The 23,854-nt window shown below is 52.9% G+C and overlaps 1 protein-coding gene across 7 annotated transcripts in view; it reads right to left on the minus strand.

Moving 5' to 3' along the window:
* The window catches only part of TTC7B (tetratricopeptide repeat domain 7B), a 277,951-nt gene that overhangs the window by 44,786 nt on the left and 209,311 nt on the right, over window positions 1-23,854 (minus strand). For 5 of the 7 annotated variants that reach the window (XM_061429699.1, XM_061429701.1, XM_061429700.1 and 2 more), the window contains 2 exons: window positions 12,945-13,061; window positions 5,084-5,181 (listed from right to left, as the gene is read on the minus strand). In XM_061429699.1, coding sequence (XP_061285683.1) covers window positions 5,084-5,181; window positions 12,945-13,061 — 215 coding nt within the window. Of the gene's footprint in view, window positions 1-1,019; window positions 1,182-2,479; window positions 4,753-5,083; window positions 5,182-12,944; window positions 13,062-23,854 lie in introns of those variants that run through there. The other 2 variants (XM_061429698.1, XM_061429704.1) reach the window with 2 other exon arrangements.

A 23,854-nucleotide genomic window follows, 5' to 3' on the forward strand; every position in this document is an offset into this window, starting at 1 on the left:
AAATATGAGCACATTCGGGAGAGTAGTTCTTTATATGCTGAGCTTTTGTTCAGCATATAACAGCGTTTGGACCAAAGATGAACCCTTATAAAACATGGGTATAGAGATTAAATTTTCTGGCTATGTTGCAGGTAAAGTCAGCATTAAATAAATGAGTGGAAGAACAAGGGTGGATCTCCTGGTGAGACCCACATTTAGGGGCCATTTAAGGACTTTATCAACCAGTGTCTCATTTTAATACAGGGATCTTTTTTTTTTTAATTGACAGGACCCAAAACAGACTTTCAAGTGTCCCTATTATTTAAAAGCAAGATTAGATTGAAACACTGTTCAATTTCCCTGCCTAGATTCATGACACAAGCCCTCCATTTTCTTTCCCTGCAAATGGAAAGCAATTTATAGTCTTAACAACCACTGTCACGGGAATCATGAGAAGGTATTTCATACATGCATATTCTTGAGCCCCAGCTCAGGCCTCCTGAATCGTAAACTCTGGGGCTCGGACCCAGGGGATCTGCAGTTTTCAAAGCTCTCTGTGTGACTGTAACACACCATAAGCTCTGAGAATCACATATTTTAAAGGCAGATGACTGATATTTTTAGATACGACCTTGCTTATGAAATACTTGTTGAATTCATTTCTAAATTGAAAACCAGAAATAATTAGGAATGTTCTAAATTGTCTTTTTTAAGAAAATAGGATCTTTATGCATTGATATCAAGTCCAGGAAATCATAGGAGTGCCCGAGAGCCAGAGGCAATGTTCTAGAAAAGCTTCTATTGATTCTGCTCAAGACAGGTTTCCTCTGCTTTTCGGAGGGGAGGGCGGAGCTCGGCAACATTGTCTCCTGCCCCAGGCAGCATCTGGGTTTTCAGACTAGCAAGTTTTGCTGTCACTTGGGTTTGATGGCGTTTGCTACCCAGCTTATCAGTTAGGAAGATTATCAGAAAATAAAACATCAGGCAAATGAAGCAGGTCTAACAAGAAAGGAAAAAAAACGAACATAAACCATGTTTACACAGAGAGGGTTCCTGGCGGGGCCCCGGGTCACTGACGGAACGTGCAGCCGGGGGCCACACAAAGGTTTCGGGTTTGGGATGAGAAGGAAGATGAGGAGACAGAAACAGGTGGAGAGGAGACTCGGTTCTTGGAAGAGAAGAGGAGGAGGAGGAGTCTGACACTAAAAGAGTGAAAGAGAAAAAAAAGGATAAAGGCAAAAAAACTTTAGAAACACAAAGGAAAAAAAATAAGCTAGCTTTTAATATACTCACATAAGCTGCAAAGAAAATGAGGTCATGTAATACACAGTCATTCCTCTACTTGACAACAGAACACAAGTACTTTTCGAAGAAAACAAATTTGCTGTTTTTCCACTGGTTATTATTTGTTCTGCAACCACACCATGGAACAGGAATAACTCAGGTTTACCTGGGCACAGATCCAGCAGTATGGTCCACTGAAAATAATACGTCTTTAACCTATAGTATCCGCAACACTCTAGAGGGAAAGAAACTACTTGCTTTTCAATGAAAGGATTAGAACTTGACTTTTCCTTGATTGGTTTTTTTACGAGAAGCACTTATATAAAATTTACTTGAGAACTAAGGTTTTCCTAGATGCAGCTGTTGAGGGGCAGCCACGGGCCAGCATCGCGGCAGTGGCGTGTGAGCGCGCCAGGCTGGGCCACGGCCGTCTTCGGCTGGAGAGACACACCACGCCGTGGGAGGGCCACCACGGCGACGATTAAAAACGTTCCTGGACAAACGGGGCAAACTTTCAAGGTGAAAGAATCGTTTTACTTTGGATAGGTGTCTGGTAATATCCACCAATGACTAAAGATAAATCCCCTTACTCCACATCCTGTTTTGAAGGCAAAAGGAAGAAAAAAAAATTTTTTTTTTCCATCCTGTATTTAAGGAACTAACTTATTCCAAAGAAAAAACAATGACTCATAGCTTCAAAGTTGAAAGACGGTCGTTGGATTCGAGTCTCTTTTGATGGCTAGGACCTACTGGACGACAGAGGTGGGGGTGGGGAGAGAAGGGGACTGAGAGGGATATTAGAAGGGAAAGCAGGTTCTTTACGGGCTGGTTTCCACTCTGCCACTCCCGTTTAATAAAACCAACGTCCACTCTCTGGCTACAGTGGGCTTGGCGAGTCCGAGGCCTCTAGCCTTGGGCTCCCTCGTGTTCCAGTTCAGATCCGCATCTGGACAACTGCAGGGGTGGGAGGCGGACCTCCCGGTTAGTTACCCACTCAAAATGAACACACCGAGCCTGTACTTCATCATGACCCAGATGTATAATGAGGGTTCCTTGGCTAGATTTTTAAAGAACTCTTATCTGTTTGACACATACATTGAAATTTTAACAGGCAAAATATGATATCTGAGATCTGCCTCAAAATACCTTACAAAAACTAAGTGTTGGACAGCAGAGATAAAGGAAAAAAAAAAACGGAATTGTTGGAGGCTAGTGGTAGGTACATGGGGACTCATGGCATTAGTATCTCTATTTTGGAATATTTGAAGTTTTTCCACAATAGAAAATTTAAAAAAAATAATAAAAGGGAAATAAATTTTAGCTCTGGCAAACAAAAAGGACAATCCAAGGGGGGCTGTGGCTTCGAGAAGGGGTCTCCTGCGCCGCGGTGACAGGGTGGGCCGTGTCGTGACCGCGGGAGGTCGCCTCTGTGCCGGGCACACGTCTTCATCCGCTGTGCTCCTGGCAGAGGCCTGGGTCCTTCAGGGAATTTAGAAAAGCCACTGACTGTGGGGCTGTAAAAATCCCCAGGACGTTCTCTGCTGACGAAGGCAAGGGGGGTGCGTGAAGGGACCCCCACGGGGGCCGAGCAGCCCAGACACAGTCTGCTATTTCAAGTCAAGGGATGTGGGAAATAAGATCTAAGCTTATTTGCATGGAAGGGAAAACCAAAAGCTAATAAAAACAGTTATCTTTAGGAAAAGGCGAGGGAGAAGGGCAGGGAGGAAGCAGAACTTAAGCTAAATCCGTGGGTCGTTCTGGAGACAGGGGTCCTGGAACTGCCCACGGGCTCAGCTGTACAAAACTGCCCTTTACTCATCACGATGGAGGCACCTTTTCCATTTATAGGAGCGTCTGTCAGGCTTTTTAAGTCTCTTGGATTTAAAGGATCATCTCAGAAGGTTCTGCCATCATTTACGACCAGTCTGCCGCTGGTAAGGTCTGCTAACATGGCCTTCTGCTTTTCCGGCTCCCTAGCCTCCTGGTAAGTACCGGTGGTGGTGAAACCAACGACATGGGGCTCCCGGGCAGGGCTGGTGAGAAGGGTCCTGGAGGGGCTCGTGTGGCAAGTACAACCACAGCACAATACCACGGTCACTGGCCAGCACCTGGGAGCCTGTGCCCCGGCAGCGTGGACCCCACCCCGGCTCAGGATTCAGGGACAGCGGTGCCCACTGTGGACAAGGGTGGCCACCCACGCTGGGCACGAGACACACCTCACCTGGATGCTGTGGCACCTGAGGTTTCCTCTGCGGAGGGAGCCTCCTGAGGGCTCAGGGCGGTGGGGGGATGTTCCTGGGGCAACGGGGAGAATGAACCCCAAGGGCCTCGCTCATTTTCTCCTGCCTGTTTGCACTGTGATGTAGATGAAAGTTTGGGGACCTCGGGGCAAATGAAGACCCCGACCAGCTGGAAGGACAGGGCATCTGACTTCATACCAGGGTCCTCACAGGGTCCTGGGGGGAGGAGGCCCCGGGCGGCAGCTGCGAGGAACTAGTGAGCATCACCTCCCTGTCTTCTCTCCCCGGAGGTCCAAGCCTCACCTCTCGGGGGCTAAGAGCCTGACCTTCCCTTTTCTGCAGTGAAGGGTCACGCACGTCCCTCCAGTGGGACTGGACCGTGAGCAGAGTCCAGCTCAGGGTCGGCCTGGTTCACATCTAAGCCCGCCAGTGGCTGGCCCTCAGTCCGGGGCCCAGGCCGCTGCAAGGCCGAGGAGTCCCTGTGGCCCTCCCAGCCTGCACTTGGAGCGGCGGCTGGTAAACGGCACTGACTGAAATTCGCGCTGTTCCCAGCGCTCTCCTGACCGGGGAGCCCCAAGGCCCTGCGGTCGGGCCTCCTGAGCCGACTTGAGGTCTGGAAAAGGGGGCCTAGCGGGGCAAGGCGGGCAGCTGGGAGAACAGCTCAGGCAAGGACTGTGCCCGGCTCCCGTCCCCGGGGAGAGGCTCTCCAGGGTGACTCCCAGCGCTGGGCTCAGGGATGCTCTCCAGCTCTTCGGAGGGGTTGGGTCTGGACCCAGGACCGGGAGGCTCCTCTCGTGAGGGCAACCCCCAGGGGGCTGGGGGCGCCCAGAGGTGGTCTAAGCCAGACACAGAGTGCCATGCGGGTGGCGGGGAGGCAGCAAACCTGCTCCCAACGACACTCGGGGACTGCCTCAGGCTCACAGCTGGGCACGTCTTAATAGTCCCTGGGTCCGTTGAGTCCTCCAAACGGCCCCCTGAGATGTCGGTATTCCTATCAGAAATTACTCGTTTGCACTTCTGGAGATGATAGCGGTATCTCTACCCACCCTCTACTTAGGCAACTGTAGAAACACAGATGCGAACTGACGTGCTAATGTCTGCAGAGAGGCAGGAAGTGCGCAGGCCTCCTCTCGGGGTCAGTGGACTCCGAGGCTCAGAACCCACTGCCCCCTCGCGGTGGGTGGGTGGGTGTGTGTTCGTGGGTGCCACGGATGAGATACCGAAACCTTGATTTCAGCAAGTCTGAAATCTAAAGAGAGACAAAGAAACACAAAAGCCAAGGGACGCTTGAAGGGGATGGGAAGAGTCTAATTTTAGTTTCGAATTTTTGGCTCCAAGAGCAAGGGAAAAACAGAAAGATTTCAAAGAATTGTGTTGGCAAGGAATAGGACGGCCCCCACCACGAACCCAGACTCGAAAAAGACCCCGGGGAAAAGGCCCGCCAGGCGGGAGATGAGCCCGTTTCCCTGGCGATGCCTTCCGGCCCTGGGCCCCGGGGGCTCCACCCCACGGGCCCGGGGGCCGGGCCCCACCCCGCTCCGGCTAACACCGTTTCAGCCCCGCTGCCCTTTTGGTCTCACCTGTCTCGGGGTCGCTGAAGTCTGGCAAAGTAATTGTATTAAGCTGTCGTCTGTCAGCAATGGTTCTATCTAAGAGGCTGCTCCCACGTCCAGAATCACTGCAAAACACAGCTGCAAAGGTCAGTCATTGGAAGGGCGGGCGGGGGAAGGAAAGAGAAGCACCCGATCCCCACGCCTGCATTGTGTTTCTGACGTTCTTCAGCACCTTGTCACCTGTCACCACGCGTCCAGCTTTCCTTGGGCCAGCTTCCTTTCAGCATCTGTATCCCCGGCGTGGCTCAAACCGCACCTGCGGGCCCGAGCTATGCGGGAAATGGAAACGTGGAGCCAGCGTCTCCACCCCAGCGGGGGCACACTGCTGGGCGCCAGGCTCGCTGGGGCCGTGAGCGTGCCATCCTCCCGTTGCCTCCCGGAACCCGCGATCAGCACGCGTGCTTCCAGCCGGTGGTGGCCCAGAAAGATCACCCGGGGCATCTCGGTAAACCGCTGAGGCCTGGGTTCTGCCCGACCCAACAGACCAGAAGTGCTGGTGTTTAAAGCTCCCCCTTTGGTTCCAATGCGGAGCCGAATTCAAGAACCACTGGGCCCTACTTTTCAAAGGCTGATCACAGCCACGGCCTCCTTTGGGTCCCGAGAACAAGCCTTTACCATCATGATGCGGTCGAGACCTCTATCTAATGAACGAGGGAGAGGCTGTGTGAGGCTGCACACGGGAAGGGGGGCTGGCAGAGAGCCCCGGCCAGCGCTCCTGAGCAGGAGACAGCCTTAGGGAGGGCACCTCGGGTCCTGCCAGCAGCCTCCCCACTGGCACCCCCAGCCAGTGTCCCGCACCGAGCCCCGCAGGCTGCTCCTGCAGAAACGGGACTGGCCACTCCTCAGGTGAGTTACGGGAGACCACACAGGCCATTCATTCACAGATCTTAACTCACACTGCTCCCCCCTCTAATTGCAGAAGCCTGTAAGCAAAAAAATGAAAACTGCCTTCTTCTTTTTCCTCCATCACGATGTTCCATCAAAGATGCATATTTGTCTCTTGAGGTTTGAGTCTAATGCTTTTCTTTCAATCCTTTTTTTTTAATCTGGGGGCTCTACGGATGATTTTTTTAGTTGTTGTTGTCAAGAAATTCAACTTCTACAATAAAGGGACACGATTTCCTTCCTCTCTGCAGCTGTTGCTAAAAGTGGTACAAACAAGATTTGCTATGAAACTTAATATGGTTTGCAGGCTGTAATTTCCACGTCCAGTGATATAGTTAGAGAAATCCACAGGAAACAGAAGGAAACTTGCTTCAGTAAAGACTGTCAGCCTATACTTATGACATCACTGGATACATGCTTTTTGGAAACTATTCTATTAGTTATTTCCATGTCTGAGAAACAATAAATGTCTCTGAGCAGAAGACAGCATGAAAGTCTGTGCAAATTTGCATGAATCACATTACCAGCTGAATGTTTCTAGCATTGTTCTGTTCAGGTATGTATTTTTAATACAAATATTACAAAAATACTATAAAATTTGACAAAGGGTTAATCATCTGAATGTTGCAATAGGTCCCCACCTAGGAGTTTTGGGAAGATATGTTCCCAAAATATAGTGATATTTTTCATCACCTTGGGGATTCCAGGACACACAGTGAGGTGCTGGAATTGCAGAGGAAGGATGTGCCTAGGTTTTCAGAGAACTGGACCTTGGTAAGAGGGTGGGACTGTCCGTTCCAGGCTTCCCACCGCACCAAGCTTCAGGGCACAGGGCTGGCTGCTGTGTGCCATGTTGCGTCCCGGAACCCAGCCGGGCCAGGAGTCTGGGCTCCTTCCTACATCTGTCCCTGATGGTAGGTCACTCTGAGCAAGGCCACTTCCTGTGTGCTTCAGTGACTTCCCTGTGAGATGAGGATGAAGATTGTCTTCCCACATACGAATGAGTCAGGCTGAACTGAGGTCATGCAGACAGAGCATTCAGAAGGGTTACAACTCCTGGGCACACACCCCAGGGGTCCTTATAAGTACTACATGAGGGCAGGCGTGGGGAAGCTGAGTTAAGGACCTCCGACCCCAGGTGCCAGAAACCCCAACTAAGACAAAATCTTGACTTACGAAGATCGCCCAGTAAGGACACAGGACCTGTTGGCCTGTTTCTCTCCCGCCAGCTGAGAAACTATGTACGGTGTGTCCCTTCCTTTACCTCCACAGTATTTAAGCAGCAGTAACTAGTCTGAAAGAGACGCTTTTGTTTCCACCCTGACTCAGTGACTGAGAATCCCGCTGGATGCTTTAAGCAGGTTTCAGTTCTTGGCTTACATGCTGCAGACTCTGCCTTCACCGTGATCCACAGGAGGAGGGAGAAGGGGCTGGGGAGGCCTGGCCGGCCCTCGAGGTTGCTTAGTGCTCTCACTCTGGCCTGTCCCCCTGTGAGCCCTCCTCTCTCTGGGACACATCTGCTTGGGCTCCTCTACAGACCACCTCCCCTGAGAGCCCCATCACCTCCGCTCCTCTCTGGTTTGCTCTTAGGTGCCAGGACCCTTCTCAAGGAGGCTGGCAGGAAGGAAGGGAAAACCATTCCCAGCGATGGTGTCAGTAGAAGGTCAAGGAGGCTGGCAGGAAGGAAGGGAAAACCATTCCCAGCGATGGTGTCAGTAGAAGGTTTAGGGAAAGAAAACTGGAAGGAGCCTCAAATCCACTGTCCATGAGCCGCAGAGGCCCACACGTGGAGACGTACACGTCCGGTAGCTCCTACTCCCCAAATCAGGACTGAAAATCCAGAGTAAACTCTCCTGATGGTTAAGCTGTTCTGGAAACCGGAAACTTCTCTTGGAAATTCTCTAACAGCAAGAGGAGAGCTGGTGGGGGCTGGGAGTCGGAGTGCTAGAGCTCATCCCAGCTTTGTCGCTTCCTGGCTCTGAGACAGCGCCAGGTGCATGATAAATACTGGATGGAACAGAGGGCCTCAGAGAGGGAGCTGGAGCATTCCCAGGGTCTTCAGGCAGGACCACACAAACAAGGCGAGTTCCCTTCACTCCCGAACTCAGCTTTCTCACCAGTAAAAAGGGTCTGACAGAACACAACATCTGCCCGTTTTCTGGGGCTGCTCTGAAGATGCATGAGAGCGCACTGTGCAAAGCACTGGTGACTGTCAGCATTAAGGAGAGGAGGCAAGAACCCACAGAAGAACCACACAAAAAAGAGCTTCACGACCCAGACAACCACCACAGTGTGGTCACTCACCTAGAGCCAGACATCCCAGAATGCGAAGTCAAGTGGGCCTCAGGAAGCAGCACTACGAACAAAGCTAGTGGAGGTGACGGAATTCCAGTGGAGCTATTCCAAATCCTGGAAGATGATGCTGTGAAAGTGCTGCACTCAGTATGCTTGGAAAACTCAGCAGTGGCCACAGGACTGGAAAAGGTCAGTTTTCATTCCAATCCCACAGAAAGACAATGCCAAAGAATGCTCAAACTACTGCACAATTGCATTCATCTCACAGGCTAGTAAAGTAATGCTCAAAATTCTGCAAGCCATGCTTCAGCAATACATGAACCATGAACTTCCAGATGTTCAAGCTGGTTTTAGAAAAGGCAGAGGAACCAGAGATCAAATTGCCAACATCTGCTGGATCATCGAAAAAGCAAGAAAGTTCCAGAAAAACATCTATTTCTGCTTTATTGACTATGCCAAAGCCTTTGACTGTGTGGATCACAATAAACTGTGGAAAATTCTGAAAGAGATCGGAATATCAGACCACCTGACCTGCCTCTTGAGAAACCTATATGCAGGTCAGGAAGCAACAGTTAGAACTGGACATGGAACAACAGACTGGTTCCAAATAGGAAAAGGAGTATGTCAAGGCTGTATATAGTCACCCTGCTTATTTAACTTCTATGCAGAGTACATCATGAGAAATGCTGGACTGGAAGAAGCACAAGCTGGAATCAAGATTGCCGGGAGAAATATCAATAACCTCAGATATGCAGACGACACCACCCTTAGGGCAGAAAGTGAAGAGGAACTAAAAGCCTCTTGATGAAAGTGAAAGAGGAGAGTGAAAAAGTTGGCTTAAAGCTCAACATTCAGAAAACGAAAATCATGGCATCGGGTCCCATCACTTCATGGGAAATAGATGGGGAAACAGTGGAAACAGTGTCAGACTTTATTTTTGGGGCTCCAAAATCAATGCAGATGGTGACTGCAGCCATGAAATTAAAAGACGCTTACTCCTTGGAAGGAAAGTTATGACCAACCTAGATAGCGTATTCAAAAGCAGAGACTTGACTTTGCCAACAAAGGTCCATCTAGTCAAGGCTATGGTTTTTCCAGTGGTCATGTATAGATGTGAGAGTTGGACTGTGAAGAAAGCTGAGCACCAAAGAATTGATGCTTTTGAACTGTGGTGTTGGAGAAGACTCTTGAGAGTCCCTTGGACTGCAAGGAGATCCAACCAGTCCATTCTGAAGGAGATCAGCCCTGGGATTTCTTTGGACGGACTGATGCTGAAACTGAAGCTCCAGTACTTTGGCCACCTCATGTGAAGAGTTGACTCATTGGAAAAGAGCCTGATGCTGGGAGGGATTGGGGGCAGGAGGAGAAGGGGACGACAGAGGATGAGATGGCTGGATGGCATCACCGACTCGTTGGACATGAGTTTGGGTGAACTCCAGGAGCTGGTGATGGACAGGGAGGCCTGGCGTGCTGAGATTCATGGGGACGCAAAGAGTCGGACATGACTGAGTGACTGAACTGAACTGAACTGAACTGAATGTGATTGAAATGGGACTTAGGAAGAAAAAGTTTTCTTCCAGTCATGTGACTACATGATGGATGGTCCAAGTGGTGGTGACAAGAGGGAGAAGAGTGGTTAATAAGAAGAAACCAAAGGCAAAGCAGCTGGCTGTCGACTTAGAGAGGCGCATGGGCGGGGGGAGAGCCTTGATGTTCAGCAGACCGGGGTTTGAATCAAAGATGTACTAGTTGTTTAGCTGAGAAAACTAGGGCAAGATCTGTAACCTCACGTAGCTTCACTTTTATTCTCTATAAAATGGAATGAACAGTAGCCGTCTCGCAAGGCTGAGACAGGGCTTGAGAAGAACGTATAAACAGCCTGGCCCGGTGGCATAGAGACGGGGAAGTGCTTCCACGCTGGGAGGCTGCTGGACTGTCTGGCGAGGTTCTGGCCGAAGTCACACGATCTTGAGTGGCCAGGTCAGCACTTGCAAGAACAGCCGGAGCTGTGCGCTTACCCAAGAGAGGAGGCAGACCGTGAGGTGGGTTTCTGTCCCAAAGACAAGCGCAACCTTGCAGGCCTCAGGAAGTCCGCCCTGGTTTCTGCAGTGACCAGCACTTTGCCATGCGCACACCCAGGAGAACGCCCCACACCCTGCGCTCACAGGAGATGTGGCCTGAGCTGGGGGTGTGGCTCTCCCTCAAGCCAGAGTTAAGAGGAGGGGAGGGTTGCAGAGAACACTTGGCGAGGTCCGGCCTCAGTCTGGCCCTGTGATGCCCCGGGGTCCTCCTCTGCGCCCGTGTTCCCTGCTCTGGAACCAGTGCCAGCCCCAGGGGGGGGTTGTAGGGGGTGGGTGCGGGGGGCAGATCCTGAGGGTGAGCAAAGACCTCCCCCCGAGACCCCTGAGACACAGGGGCGCCTGAGCCCCAAGTCAGCGAAGACCTTCTGCAGCCAGAAGCCAGCCTCCTCCAGCCAGGGGGCTTTCTGCTTCCCAGGCAGGGCCGCTTCTCACCCACCTGCTCATGCGCCTCTGGCCTTTTCTAGAACCCTGTGTGACCCGACTCGGGGCTGCCGGGCCCCGAGGGCACTGTCCCTCCCGAGCACCCCCCACCCCCGCACCGTGCCCCTCTCTGTGCCAGGGCCGTGTGCACGGGGAGAGCCACAGGAGAAACGCTTTATTTCTATCCCAGAGAAAATATAGTTAGAAGAGCCACAGGAAGACCTGCCGCCCCTCCCCCGAGGCACCCCCGCCCTCCCGCCCCATCCTCTCTGCCCCCCGCCAGGCTCCACCCTGCACCGCCCCGAAGATCCATGCACACAGCCCAGGCATTTGGTGAAGTATTTTTAAAGAGCTTTCCGATTCTGCTATTTTTTTTTTCTCTCCTCACATTCAATATTCTTGGTTGCTATGTGGGAGGAAATGTGGGGAGGTGGGAGAGGTGTGGAGAACGGAGGGAAAATTGGCAACGGAGAGCTGGTGGATTTCTCTCCTCATTTCTCGGGGGGCACAGACAAAGGCATGAGCTCCAGCGGGAAGCAGCCGGCTCCGCGGTGTCGGCTCGTGGCAAAGACCCTCCCCACGCCCCTAATCCTGCTGCTGCCGGGAGACCTGGAGGGGGGCTTTGGGGACAGAAATGTGGACGTTTCCCACTGCTGCCTACAGACTGAGAAGGCAGCCTTCTCTAAACATTAGGATGATCTTTATCTCCAGAACACAGCCACAGAAGGGAGGAGGCCAGTCTCTGGGTGTCTTCCCACCGAGGGCAGATGGCTGGGGCGGCCTCCCCGCCTGCACCGGGGGCTCATGAGACGGCCTAGGCTAAGGCCTCTCCTCCTTCACCTTCTCAGCCCTGCTCTGCAGGGTCTAGACCTGACTAACGCTCCCCAGTTACCGACCACCTCTTCCCTGTTCCTGTCACACCAGCGGCTGTGCGCTCCGCCAGCCCTTCGGAGCATGAAGCTTAGCCCGGCTCCCTTTCTCACTCCCTTGGAGTCGCCCCAGACTCTCCTGATGTTGCCTGGCCCTGGTCTCACCACTGTCCTTGTGGAAGCCCCGCCTGAGCCCACACACCCTCCCCCGGCCTCCCGGGGGCTGGGCCGGACCCCGAACACATCCGTGACTTACACGCTTCAGACTCCTGACTGTTCAGAGTAGAAGGCAGGCTATCCATACATCCTGCTGCGAACCTGAACATATTCTGTGTGAGTGGCTGTCTGAATTCACCTGAATGACCAGGTCCCCTTTTCCTTAAATCACCTCCTTCACAGGTCTGGGCACACTCTGTAATCTAGACATTTGCTGGGAACAACTGCCCAAGACTTGAAGATGATGCTTTTCGGGGACGTTCTGGGGGAGGGCTGGTGGGCTGCCTAGCGGACCTTCCGCACAAAATCTGCCTGTGTGGCATGGGGCCTTGACTGACCGAGGCTGGCCAGGCTGTTTCACAGCTCTGGGGGGCAGAGTTGCCGGCGGAAAACCTACCAATTTTGTCTGGTTGAGACACAGTCAGTGTCTTTAGAGAAGGTAACCTCAAGCAATACATTTCATTGTTTTATAGAATATTATTGTTTTTATATTTATTTGCAAATTAATTTCAGCATATCTAGTTTTCAAATTCTTCTTTGAATCAGTCTTAACAGTTTATTGCTTCCTTCATTAGTTAATGAGATAAATAAAACCTTTGATAAATGCTTCCTGTATATTTGAGTCATGATTTTAGCTTCTTGAAAATTACACTTTATCACCCCAATAGCAATTTCCACTCTCCCTGGTAGGATGCAGCCTGTTAGCCACTCAGGTCTTTTAAATATTACCGTGAGAACACCATCTGGAATATATAACTGACGAGTCTATCCACAAATCACTAGCAAGATGGTAAGACTCTTCAAAGGAATTATGTAAATCAGGAGGAGACCGGTCGGAATCGAGCCTAGAGGGCCACTGTGGCGGCAAAAGCATAAGAAACCCATGACTTGGCGGATTCATCAGACGCCAGGAGAAAATGCCCCTAGAGATGGAGCGTGAGGCTCCACCGCGGGGGCCCGGGGTGCACGGGGGTGGAGAGCCCTTCCCGCTAGACGCCGGGAGGGGACGGCGGAGCGGCGGACGCCACGCGATGCCCGCACGACGCATGCCTGGCCTCTTACCTGGGGTTGGTCAGGTTGTAGCAGGATTTCCAGATCTGTAACATGTGCTTACACGTGAGGAGCGCCTCGTCCGGGCCCCGGGAGAGGGACTCCAGCTTCACTTTGGAAAACAGCAGTCTGCGAGGGGAGACAGAGGGGAGGACACAGCTCAGGCCGGAGCCCGGCAGGACGGCACGGGTGGCCGGGAGCTCTGCGGAACCCTGCTGGGGGGCCACAGCGTCCGTTTGGCCTTTCCCTAAGAAATCGGAAGGGACTCTTTGGCCGCCCTACAGGGAGGGGCGTCCAAAGGCTGGACCCGAGGGAAGCGCGATGGCCAGGGACTCCAGAGCTCTCGGGGCAGGATGCGGCTTTGCCCGACTCTCACTGCCAAGGCGATGTCGGCACAGCGCCGCCATGGGTGGTCAGGTGAAAAGCATTCGAGCGGCTAATTTCATTCAGGACAGAGAGATTTTAGGAAGAGGGTGCTTTTTAGAGCACAACCAACTTACCTGCAAAACCTCAAAAATCCATCAAAAGTGAATTTTGATTTATTTACAAAACTCCAGGGGATGTGACTCAGTTGATATAAATACCTATCAGTAATTTACACAGTGATTGTCATCGCATGAAGGAGATGACAGCTTGGACCAAGGGCTCATGAAAAGCGGGGCCTGGGTAAGGCCTTCCCCTCTGTGATCTGCTCCAGCCCCGCTATGAAGGGGCAAGGACTTCACCAAGTCACTCACAATCACTGACTCTCTCTCCTCCTTTTTGGCACTACCCATGGCTCTGCCCAGACTGCCAGGGCACTCAGGGGAGCCCCTTCTCACTTCCCTGGCCTCTCAGAGTTCCTCTGCGGGCACAGTATTTTGATTCCCTCTGGCATCAGCTCCTTGGTCCCTGGGCTCATCGCCATTGTCCTTGTGAAGCCCCAGCCTGAGCCCAGATTCCGTCCTGATGGTCACACTATCCTCTCACTTTCCCAGCTCTGAGAAATCATACATAAAGAAATCCCATCTAAAAATCATTCCCATTCCCAGCTCAAGAAACTACAGTGATTCCTTACCGCCTGTAATGTTAAGTCAAAATTCCTTATCGAGGCCTTTAAGACTCTGCCCGCAGGCCACCATATGTCACCGTCCCACCTGGTGCCGTGTTTTCCGCCGGACTCTACCCCCACCAGCGTAATTCACTGCAGAGAGCATGCGTGTGCTCAGCTGTGTCTGCTGGTGGACTGTATGCTGCCAGGCTCCTCTCTCCATGGGGTTCTCCAGGCAAGAATACTTGAGTGGGTTGCCATTTCCTCCTCCAAGAGGTCTTTCCAAGCCAGCAATTGAATCCATGTCTCCTACACTGCTGGCGGGTTCTTTTACTGCTGAGGAAGCCCCATGTAATTCACCGAAGTCTGTGTTTTTATCATAACTCTAAGAGTACTTGCCACGTTCTCAATCTTAATCTCTACTAATCCACGTCTCTCCTTGGTTCCTCCTAAATTCAGCAAAACCCCATCTCATCAAACGAGTCCCCCACGGATACCACTTAATCACACCTTTACCTTTACTCCGTGTGCACCACAGGCGTGCTGAGTCACTCAGTCGTGTCCGACTCTTTGCGACCCCGTGGACTGTAGCCCACCAGGCTCCTCGGTCCATGGGGTTCTCCAGGCAAGAATCCTGGAGTGGTTGCCATCTCCTCCTCCAGGGGATCTTCCCTATCCATGGATCAAACCTGCGTCTCTTGCATCTCCTGCGTTGGCAGGTGGGGTCTTTACCACTAGTGCCACCAGGGAAGTCCTTGTGAGGTGGTGTTTGTTGATAATAAAAAGAAGACAAAGACAGGGAGATGCGCCTGCTTGTTAAAGCCTCCTGTGCCCTCGCTCCGCCCTTTACAGAACGTCGCAGTGTTGCCTTTGTAAGGACCCTTCTCGGTCGGTGCTGTTCATCTCCCTTCAACAAGAAAATCCCAGTCTCTCTCTCTGGCCTCCCATCCACAGTGCTTAGCTCCGTAAGGTCAACAAGCTTCAAATCAGCATTTTCTCTCTAAACCACAGAAGACAAAGAAAAACGTCTCTAGTGATTGAAGTTGGACCTGCAGGAGAATTCCTCACCATGGACCACTCATTTGAAGGCAGGCACTTCTGAGGGGGACAGTCTCTTTTCCCCTATGAGAGCTGGAATAGGCTGGTCCTGAGAGGCGCCACCCGATCTCGGGATGGCTCGGCACCATCCCCTCCCTCCGAATGGACTCCGGATGCCTGAGCAGGTGCTGGCGGCCCCCAGGGGTCAGGGCTGTAGCCCCCTCAAGCCTGGGGCTGTAGAAGCCGAAGTGGGGGCGGTAAGAACCACAGGCCAAGGAATGCGGGCGGCAGGGCCTGGCCAACCAGCGGCGGGCAGAGAGAGTGAGGCCAGATGGAGACAGGGCTTGGCTTTGGCTCAAAAACACCTCAAGAAGTGACGTTCCCGGAGGCCTTTCCAGGACTGCCTGCAGGGAACGGCAGCTCCTCAGGTGTCCTGAGGGGTTTTTAAGGAGGCAGATGTTGACTCATGAGTATCTTCATGAGTCTAGAAGGTAGTGGGAGTACTTTTTCACCAGAAAGTGTTAAAAGTGAAAGTGAAAACGTGAGTCAGTCGTGTCTGACTCTTTGCAACCCCATGGACTGTGGCCCACCAGGCTCCTCTGTCCATGGGGTTCTCCAGGCAAGAAGACTGGAGTGGTTGCCATTCCCTCCTCCAGCGGATCTTCCTGACCCAGGGATGGAACCCTGGTTTCCCGCGTTGCAGACAGATTCTTTAGCACTGAGCTACCAGGGAAGCCCACGTTTCCAGCAGAGTCTTCCAGCAAACACAGGTCACCTGGGAGGCATGTTACAGAGGAAGCAGGGCTGCTGAGCAGCCACCTGCCAGCGTGTGGTGGAGACCTGCTTGGACGCCAGAGACCTCACGGGTGATGGTTGGGCACCAAGCCATTCGGGCCAATGGGCCACCCCACCAGGACCACGGTGGGTTCTTGGAGGCCCCCAGGTCCTCTGACTGAGCCAGGCTCGAAGCGGGCCTGCCCACGGGGGCCAGGAGGTGGGGGGGAGGTTTCCCCGCCCAGCAGGCAGCTGGGGCTCTGAGAGCAGTTATCACGGCTCCTGGAACTGGACAGGACGCCAGAGCCTCGTCTCTAGGCTGCAGCTTGGGAGAGCAGTTCTGTGCAAGGCTACTTGGCGGAAAAAGAACTTCTAATTAACATGAAATAACAGCTTTCAAACACTTGACTCAGGATGTGGAGTTGAAAAGGTGTGGGCTGGATTTCAGAGAACCAGACAGGAAGAACAATAGTACAACTGCTGAGCCCAAGAGATGGGAAAGGCGCTGGGCACGGAGTGAAAGGAGAGCAGCACGAAGGGGAGGCTGGGGACGGGGGCCTGGGGACAGGGGGCTGGGGGACAGGGCTGGGGACAGGGGAACTGGGGGACAGGGGGGCTGGGGGACGGGGATCTGGGGACGGGGGGCTGGGGGACAGGGGGGCTGGGGACAGGGCTGGGGGACAGGGGGCTGGGGGACGGGGGTCTGGGGACAGGGGGGCTGAGGGACAGGGGGGCTGAGGATGGGGGGCTGAGGACAGGGGGGCTGGGGGACAGGGGGGCTGGGGGACAGGGGGGCTGAGGATGGAGGGCTGAGGACAGGGGGGCTGGGGGACAGGGGGGCTGGGGGACAGGGGGGCTGGGGACTGGGCTGGGGGGGCAGAGCCGCTCGCCCACCGTCAGGCGTGTCCTGCACGATGGCAGACCTCCGGGACACCTGAGTCTGGCCCGGCCTTGAAGGGAGGCAGAAGCGGGGGCAGAGGCCTGGCCTCAGAGACCGGCCCCGGGCCTGGCTGGTGAGGCGGAGAACAAAGCCGGAACAGACCCCGGGATGCCTGACGCCCTTTTCACCGAGCCCTGCTCGCGCATCTCAGGACTGTTGCGAATGCCTGGCTGGGGGCACGTTCCATTAGGACAGACTCGAAGATACACACAGCGTCTGGCGTTCACGGGCCGTGGTTGATGTCCCAAGAGGCTGCAGAGCCTACCTACAGAGGAGACCCTGAGGCAGAAATCCTGGGACCGACCAGCCGCGGCTGTCTCAGTGCACCGACCTGTCGATGCAATGGAAGCAGCAGCGGGTGGACGGCTACACACACCCCTGGGTCCAACCACGGCCAAGTGAGGTGTTGCTCTAAGTGCAGTCAGATGTCACGTGCTGGGAAAATGGTCTTTTCCTGTTCCCTACAGCTGGCTCAAAGTCCATTAATCTAATTTTAAAACTTTTTGTTCAGAGACTCCTCGAATCCTTACAGGAAATTAATGAAGACTAGAACTTCCCTACAATACCCATCTGACGATGTTCCTGGAGCCCAAACCTAGCATCTTGGGCAATGCCCCTGAGGGCCTGGCTCCTGCCCATGTGCTCCGCCCACCAGGGGCACCCCCATCCTAGTCAGGGTCGCCTTCCTTCATGGTCACCCTCCTTGCGCCCCTGAGTCTGTGCGCGGGCTGCTCCTTCTGTCTGGATTCTGCTTTTCCACCCGTTTCTACTTTTAAAGCCTTCTCTACTTAGCTTTCAAGGTTCAGGTCAAACCTCCTTGCCCCCCAACCACTGAAGCCAGCCTTAAATAAACAGAAGCTAAAACTCCCAAATGGAAATACAATTCCAGAAAATACAAGAGTTCTCTGCTGTGGAATAATGAGCTATAAGCCAGGAAGCTTCTGCTTTCAAGACAAGTGAAATAATAACAATAACCACAGTGGCTGCCAGACGCTGTAAACATGTGATCAGTGATTCTTACGACATCTCTGCAAGTTAGGCCGAAAGCTAAGTCTTCCGCCCGAGTTCACACAGCCGGTTCCTGGCAGAACAGAAATGTAACCCAAACCCACTTGACTCCACAGCGCAGGACGAGAAACGTGAGAAAGACTTAAAATATTCTAAACACACCACTGACACTAATGAAGATATGTAGCATTTTCTAATCCACTGTTAAATATTTAAAACCCTAAAATGTGCAAGTGGTAAAGAATCCACCTACCATGCAGGAGACACAGGAGCATGGGTTTGATCCCTGGGTCAGGAAGCTCCCCGGGAGGAAGAAATGGCAACCTACTCCTGTATTTTTGCCTGGAGAATCTCCTGGACAGAGGAGCCTGGTGGGCTACATTCCATAGGCTCACAAAGAATCAGACCCGACTGAGCACGCATATGGAGACAAAATCTGCAAAGATCTCCGTTAGATACTGTGTGGAAGAGAAAGAGGCATAAAATACAGTTCCTTGCCCTCAGAGAATATATAGTCCAATCAGTAAAAAAAAAGACTTGCTTGCCACAAAGATTAGGTGAGACTTCTGGCTTAGGCACAGATTGTATGTGTGTGTGTTAGTCGCTCAGTTATGTCCAACTCTCTGTGACCCCCTGGACTGTAGCTCTCCAGGCTCCTCTGTACATGGGATTCTCTAGGCAAGAATATTGGAGTGGGTTGCCATTTCCTTCTCCAGGGGATCTTCCCAACTCAGGAGGCCCTGAAATTTGGGCAGGGCTGCAGGAAAAGAGGAGTTGGGGCTGCTGAGGTTTTGTTCCTAGGATACGTCATATGTGATTCTGAATAAAATGATTACATTTGCTTTTTGTGACTTGCTTCTTCCCTCAAAAGTCAGGTGCATATAAAACTCTAGACACTTGATGGACACAGTTAATCAGGGTTTTACTTTTCATTAGAACTAATAGAAATAATATTTTACCCTATTTTTGGAATTTTTTGAGGATCCCAGAGTAACTCTCGAAATAACTGCCTGGCTTAGTGTAGAGCTCAGAGAGAAGATGGGGCCCCTGGTGAGTTCTCACTGGGCACTTGGGCAATGTACCAGGGCCCAGTTTAATCTCCAATCTCACCCCAGGAAGATTTCCTCACTCCTGGACACCCTGCCTCCAGCACGTCCCTCTGGTTCAGCTTTATCCTGGGCCCCACCCCCATGAGTCCCAGACGCGACCCCGCATAGGCCCTCCTACCTCCCTGCCTGTGTTCTCTGCCCGCCTGGAGGTCTCCTCCCCAACCACCCTCCCAATGACCCGTGCAAGTCCCTCTGTCTGACATTTCTGATCTGCCCCTCCCCAGGCAGCAACTAGCTTCGTCCTCATCTCATTTGCATATTTCTTTTCATCTGTTTACTCATAAACATAGACAGCGTATTAAAAAGCCATCACTTTGCTGACAAAGGTCCATATAGTCAAGGCTATGGCTTCTCCAGTAGTCATGTATGGGTGTGAGAGTTCACCATAAAGATGGCTGAGTGCCAAAGGATTGATGCTTTTGAACTGTGGTGTTGGAGAAGACTCTTGAGAGTCCCTTGGACTGCAAGGAGATCCAACCAGTTTATCCTAAAGGAAATCAGTCCTGAATATTCACTGGAAGGACTGATGCTGAAACTGAAGCTCCAATACTTTGGCCACCTGATGTGAAGGAGTGACTCATTGGAAAAGACCCTGATGCTGAGAAAGATTGAAGGCGGGGGTGGGGGGGGGGTGTGGTGCGACAGAGGATGAGATGGTTGGATGGCATCGTCGACTCAGTGGATAGGAATTAGAGTAAACTCCAAGAGATAGTGAAAGACAGAGAAGCCTGGCGTGCTGCAGCCCATGGAGTCACAAAGAATTGGACATGACTGAACAACTGAACAACAGATCTATGCAGTTGTCAGTGTGCCTGATAATGAACTTGTTCATCTTTTTGTCAGTCATTTTAAAAAGTGCCTAATATGCTTTGAGGCCACAAAGAGGAGTAAGATGCGGTATTTCTCCCCTCACCAAAAGCTCACAGTGTAGCGGTCTATACACAGGATACGTGATAAGCCCAGATAGACATAAGGACCGGGTTATCTGGCAGCGCAAAAGGAAGGAGACAGGGTCTTCCTGGGGGTCCATGGAGGACAACTGAGAAGGACTTTTCTAGTTAGGGGAGGACGGGCTCTGGGGAGAGGCCTTCCAGGCAGGCAGATGGACCATCTCAAGCCAAGGCAGGATTGTCCCCGTGTGCTCAAAGAATGGGGTCTGGAGTCTGGGATATAAGGCTGGGACCTGAGAATAAGACAGAAGAGGAGATATTGCTAAATTCTGAAATCTAGTATGCCTCACCAAGCTTTCTGATGAAGAACTGTCAATGACAATAAATTAGGAAAGTTTAGAGAAATACTATAGTAATAAACTCCCTCCAATCTTACAGCATAAAAAATGCACTCATTAATTGCATCAAGGAGGAAACACACATGTTAATAAACAAACCCTCACTAATCAGATCCGTAAACGCTGTTGTCAAGGCAGCTGATTCAGAAAGAACATCCCGGGAAGCCCGAACGTCTGGTATTTTGTGCTGATCTGTGTTTGCAGCGCTTGGGCTAGGCCTGCCAGGGACCTGTCTTTGTTTAGCTGCTGAATGTCGGCCGGGATGCAAAACAGCTGTGCAGAAAATGCCTGTGGTGTTTGCCCAAGCCGGGCAGTGGCCACGGGGACCTCGAACGCCGCCCCCATCTCTCTTCCGGGGGCTGAGCTGAGGGCTGGCGTGGACTGGCTGCAGAACACCTGTGGGGAGCGTCACGGGGTGGAAGAGACGGCACAGCGGGCAAGGGCGGGAGGAGGCAGGCGCGCTGAGACGCAGTGTGAGGTTGGGAAGACGGCTGGGCAGCCACGGAGCAGAAGGGGAGAGGAGCCGAGCGAGGCGCCCGGAGCACGCGGTGAGGCGGAGGAGGGCGGAAACCCGTCGCCAGTGAGTCAGCGGGACGGAGTCCGAGAGTGCTGAGCGGGCCCCTCGCCGGTCACGGACGGGCGGTCATTAGACACCGCTGACCAGCCCTCCAACATCGGGGTGAGCGGCTGGCCTCAGGTTCCAGGCTGGCTTTGGTGAAGCAAATCCATCTCGACTTCTCCTCACCTGCATTTCTGACGGTCTGCTGGTCTCGGAGCCCTGGCTCTCCCGCTGGATTTCCACAGCAGGCTGATCCCGGGAGGGGGTGTTCTTTGCAAAACGTAGCCTCTAATCCGGGCTGAGTCACCGTCGCTAGAGGGAGCGGGGCCAGGACTGGTCACTGGGCCACCTGGCCTGACGCATCTCCATGGGCTCAGCCACCCCCAGGCATGCCTGCAATGGTGGGCATACAGCTGTGCAGGCCCAGGGCTGAGGCTCCCGGACCCCTGAGGACCCTCTGAGGACAGGTGGAAGGAGGAGGGTTTGGCACCAGTCACGTGACGGCTTCCATAACACTGCTTGGGGAACAAATCACTCATGGAGATCGACCAACAAACATCATCTGAATGAACCATCTGTCTGCTCAGCTATCAGGAAACACACAGTTTCCTTCATCATCTGGCCCTCCTAATTGCTGTACTGACATCTGTTCATCAACTCATTAGAAAAAGAAAAAAAAAATATATATATATGTATATATATCTTTTTCCAATTAACCCAAACCTGGGAAAGACCTTGAGAGTCCTGCAGTGAATGCTTTGCTACTCAAGAATGTGGTCAGGGCAGGTACCTTCTGCATTCCCTGGGAACCTGTGAGAAATGCAGAAAATCCACCCACTCTAGACCCAATGGGGGTTTCTCTGGTGGCTCAGACAGTAAAGAACCTGCCTGCAATCAAGAAGGATTGGGAAGATCCTGTGGAGAAGGAATGGCAACCCACTCCAGTATTCGTACCTGGAGAATCCCGTGGACAGAGGAGTCTGTCTGTAGCATCTTCATGTAACAAGATTGGGTTAGAATCTTGTTCTAATGGATTAGAACGAGACCTGATGGATTAGAATCTTCATGTAACAAGATTCCTAGGTGATCTGTGTGCAAATTTAAGTTCAAAAAGTAGCACTCTACTTCATAACTCTCCATTTTTACTTTCAATGGTCTGATTTTTTTTTTAAAGACCTCCAGGAAAACACTTCCCATAGTCCCTACACTTAGGCAATTCTGTGTTTATTTCATTCCAGTAAGAATTTTGAAGGTATTTTATTCTTAAATTCAGTGGCCATTCTGATCAATCACTTACATTAAGTTCATAAATGAAGGGCACCCCCCACCTGTGGTCTTGAACCTTCCTTTCCTTTTAGAGAGATTCTCTGGGTGAGGTTCTGGTGGCTGTGCTGTAAGAAATGGCAATCGACTCCAGTATTCTTGCCTGGAGAATCCCATGGACAGAGGAGCCTGGCGGGCTACAGTCCACGGGGTCGCAAGAGTCAGACACAACTGAACCACTAAGAACAACAAGGTCCTTGCTGAGCATGGCCAGTGAGGACCAGTGTACTGAGCCAGGCACCGCTCACGTTGTCAGCCACAGAAAGGGTGCCTGAGTCTGCAGAGCACTGGATCGTCACCACTGCCCAGGGCGTCTGCCTCAGGGCTGGAAAACTCAAATGTCTTCCTGAACCAGGCAAGTAAACAGGAGCTGGCTTCAAGGTCTCTTTGGAGTCATGCCTGCCCACCCCAAAGCTAATCAAATCCAGACATTCCTGAGATGTGCATTCACTTACAGGGACTCTGGCTAACAGAAGTCTGCCCATGGCTACCGGACGGACACCCCTGGTCTGCAAGCTCGTCAGAGACTGAGCGCCTGGTGTCCTTTAGAAACCCCAGAGCCCACGCTGACGCCTGCTCAGCTGGCTAACAGAACCACCAAAGGGAGGTTTGAAGATCGTGGCTAGAAACGAGCGGCTGGTCCAGGCGGCTCATTGTCCAACTTCTCTGGGAGCCTCTACCACTGAGGAAGTTCTGGAAATGCGACCACGCTCAGGGCCCGCGGCGGCCGGGGAAGAAGACCCTGCACAGGGTGCTGGCAGGTGTGGGGGCTCCCCCGCCAGCCTCCCTGTCTCCCCCGCCAGGGCTCCCCGAGCTGCTGGCTCCGGGAGCACCTGCACCGCATCTGTTCGGCCGAAGCCAGCTAGCCCCTCGGGCGGATGCCTGGCTTTACAGGCGCACCCACCCCTAGCGCAGGCTGAGGACGGCCGCCCGGCCTCCTCTCTGGACGGGCAAGGCCTCCCGCTGGGCCCCGTATCAGTTACACTCTGCTGCGCCTTTCGGTCGAAGTGTCAACAATCTGGATACTCCCCAATCCTCCTAGCGATATTTTTAGAACAAACAAACAACTGGCATATTTAGCGGCAATAAATCACCCTGAGAAACCCCGGTTTGGCTCATTTTTTGCTCCCACTTTAGCTACTAATCTCAACTCCGATTAGGGTCCTGGAACCTCAGCTGGAAGTGCCCGGGACGGGCTGGTTGAGAACACGTGTGCACCAGGCCGCCCAGGCCTGGGAGAGCCGCTCTGGGCCTGCGAGTGACGTGCTGGCAATGGGAGCCATGCCCTTCAGTGCCACCCTCAGAGCAGCAGTCAGGACGGCCTCCCGGTCACCATCTGACCGGGTGGAACTGGGGTGGAGGGGCTGCGGAGAAGCAAGAGGCCCAGAAGCCGCCCCGGGGCTGGGGGGCGAGTCGGTAAGTAACGGTCTGGGGCCCCGGAAGCCGTCTGCTACGGAAAGACGCGAGCAGGAAAAACTGGAAAGCACCCTTTCCCAGGTAACTACCCTGGCTCTAACAATAGAGACTTCGTTCTCTCTGAACCAGGACCACCACTGAGCGTCTCTAACACGGGCGGGGGCAAACCGAGAGCCGATCGGCCCATCGCCGGGGGCACGCGGGGTCCCAGCTCCCTGAGCAGGGAGCGAACCTGTGTCCCGCGATGGACGCACAGAGTCGGAGCCCCGGGGCTGCCAGAGGAGTCGCATCATCTTTACTTCTGACTCAGCTGCCACGGCCGAGGTCTCCCCGTGTCCCCACGTCTGAGGACGGGGACTCAAGAAGGAAGGACACCCCGGGCCCCTGCAGGGATAAAGACAGACGCGGAAAGGACGGGGACCCTACAGTCACCCAGG

The sequence above is a fragment of the Bos javanicus genome, chromosome 10 (assembly GCF_032452875.1).
Source record: "Bos javanicus breed banteng chromosome 10, ARS-OSU_banteng_1.0, whole genome shotgun sequence".
Classification (NCBI taxonomy): domain Eukaryota; kingdom Metazoa; phylum Chordata; class Mammalia; order Artiodactyla; family Bovidae; genus Bos; species Bos javanicus.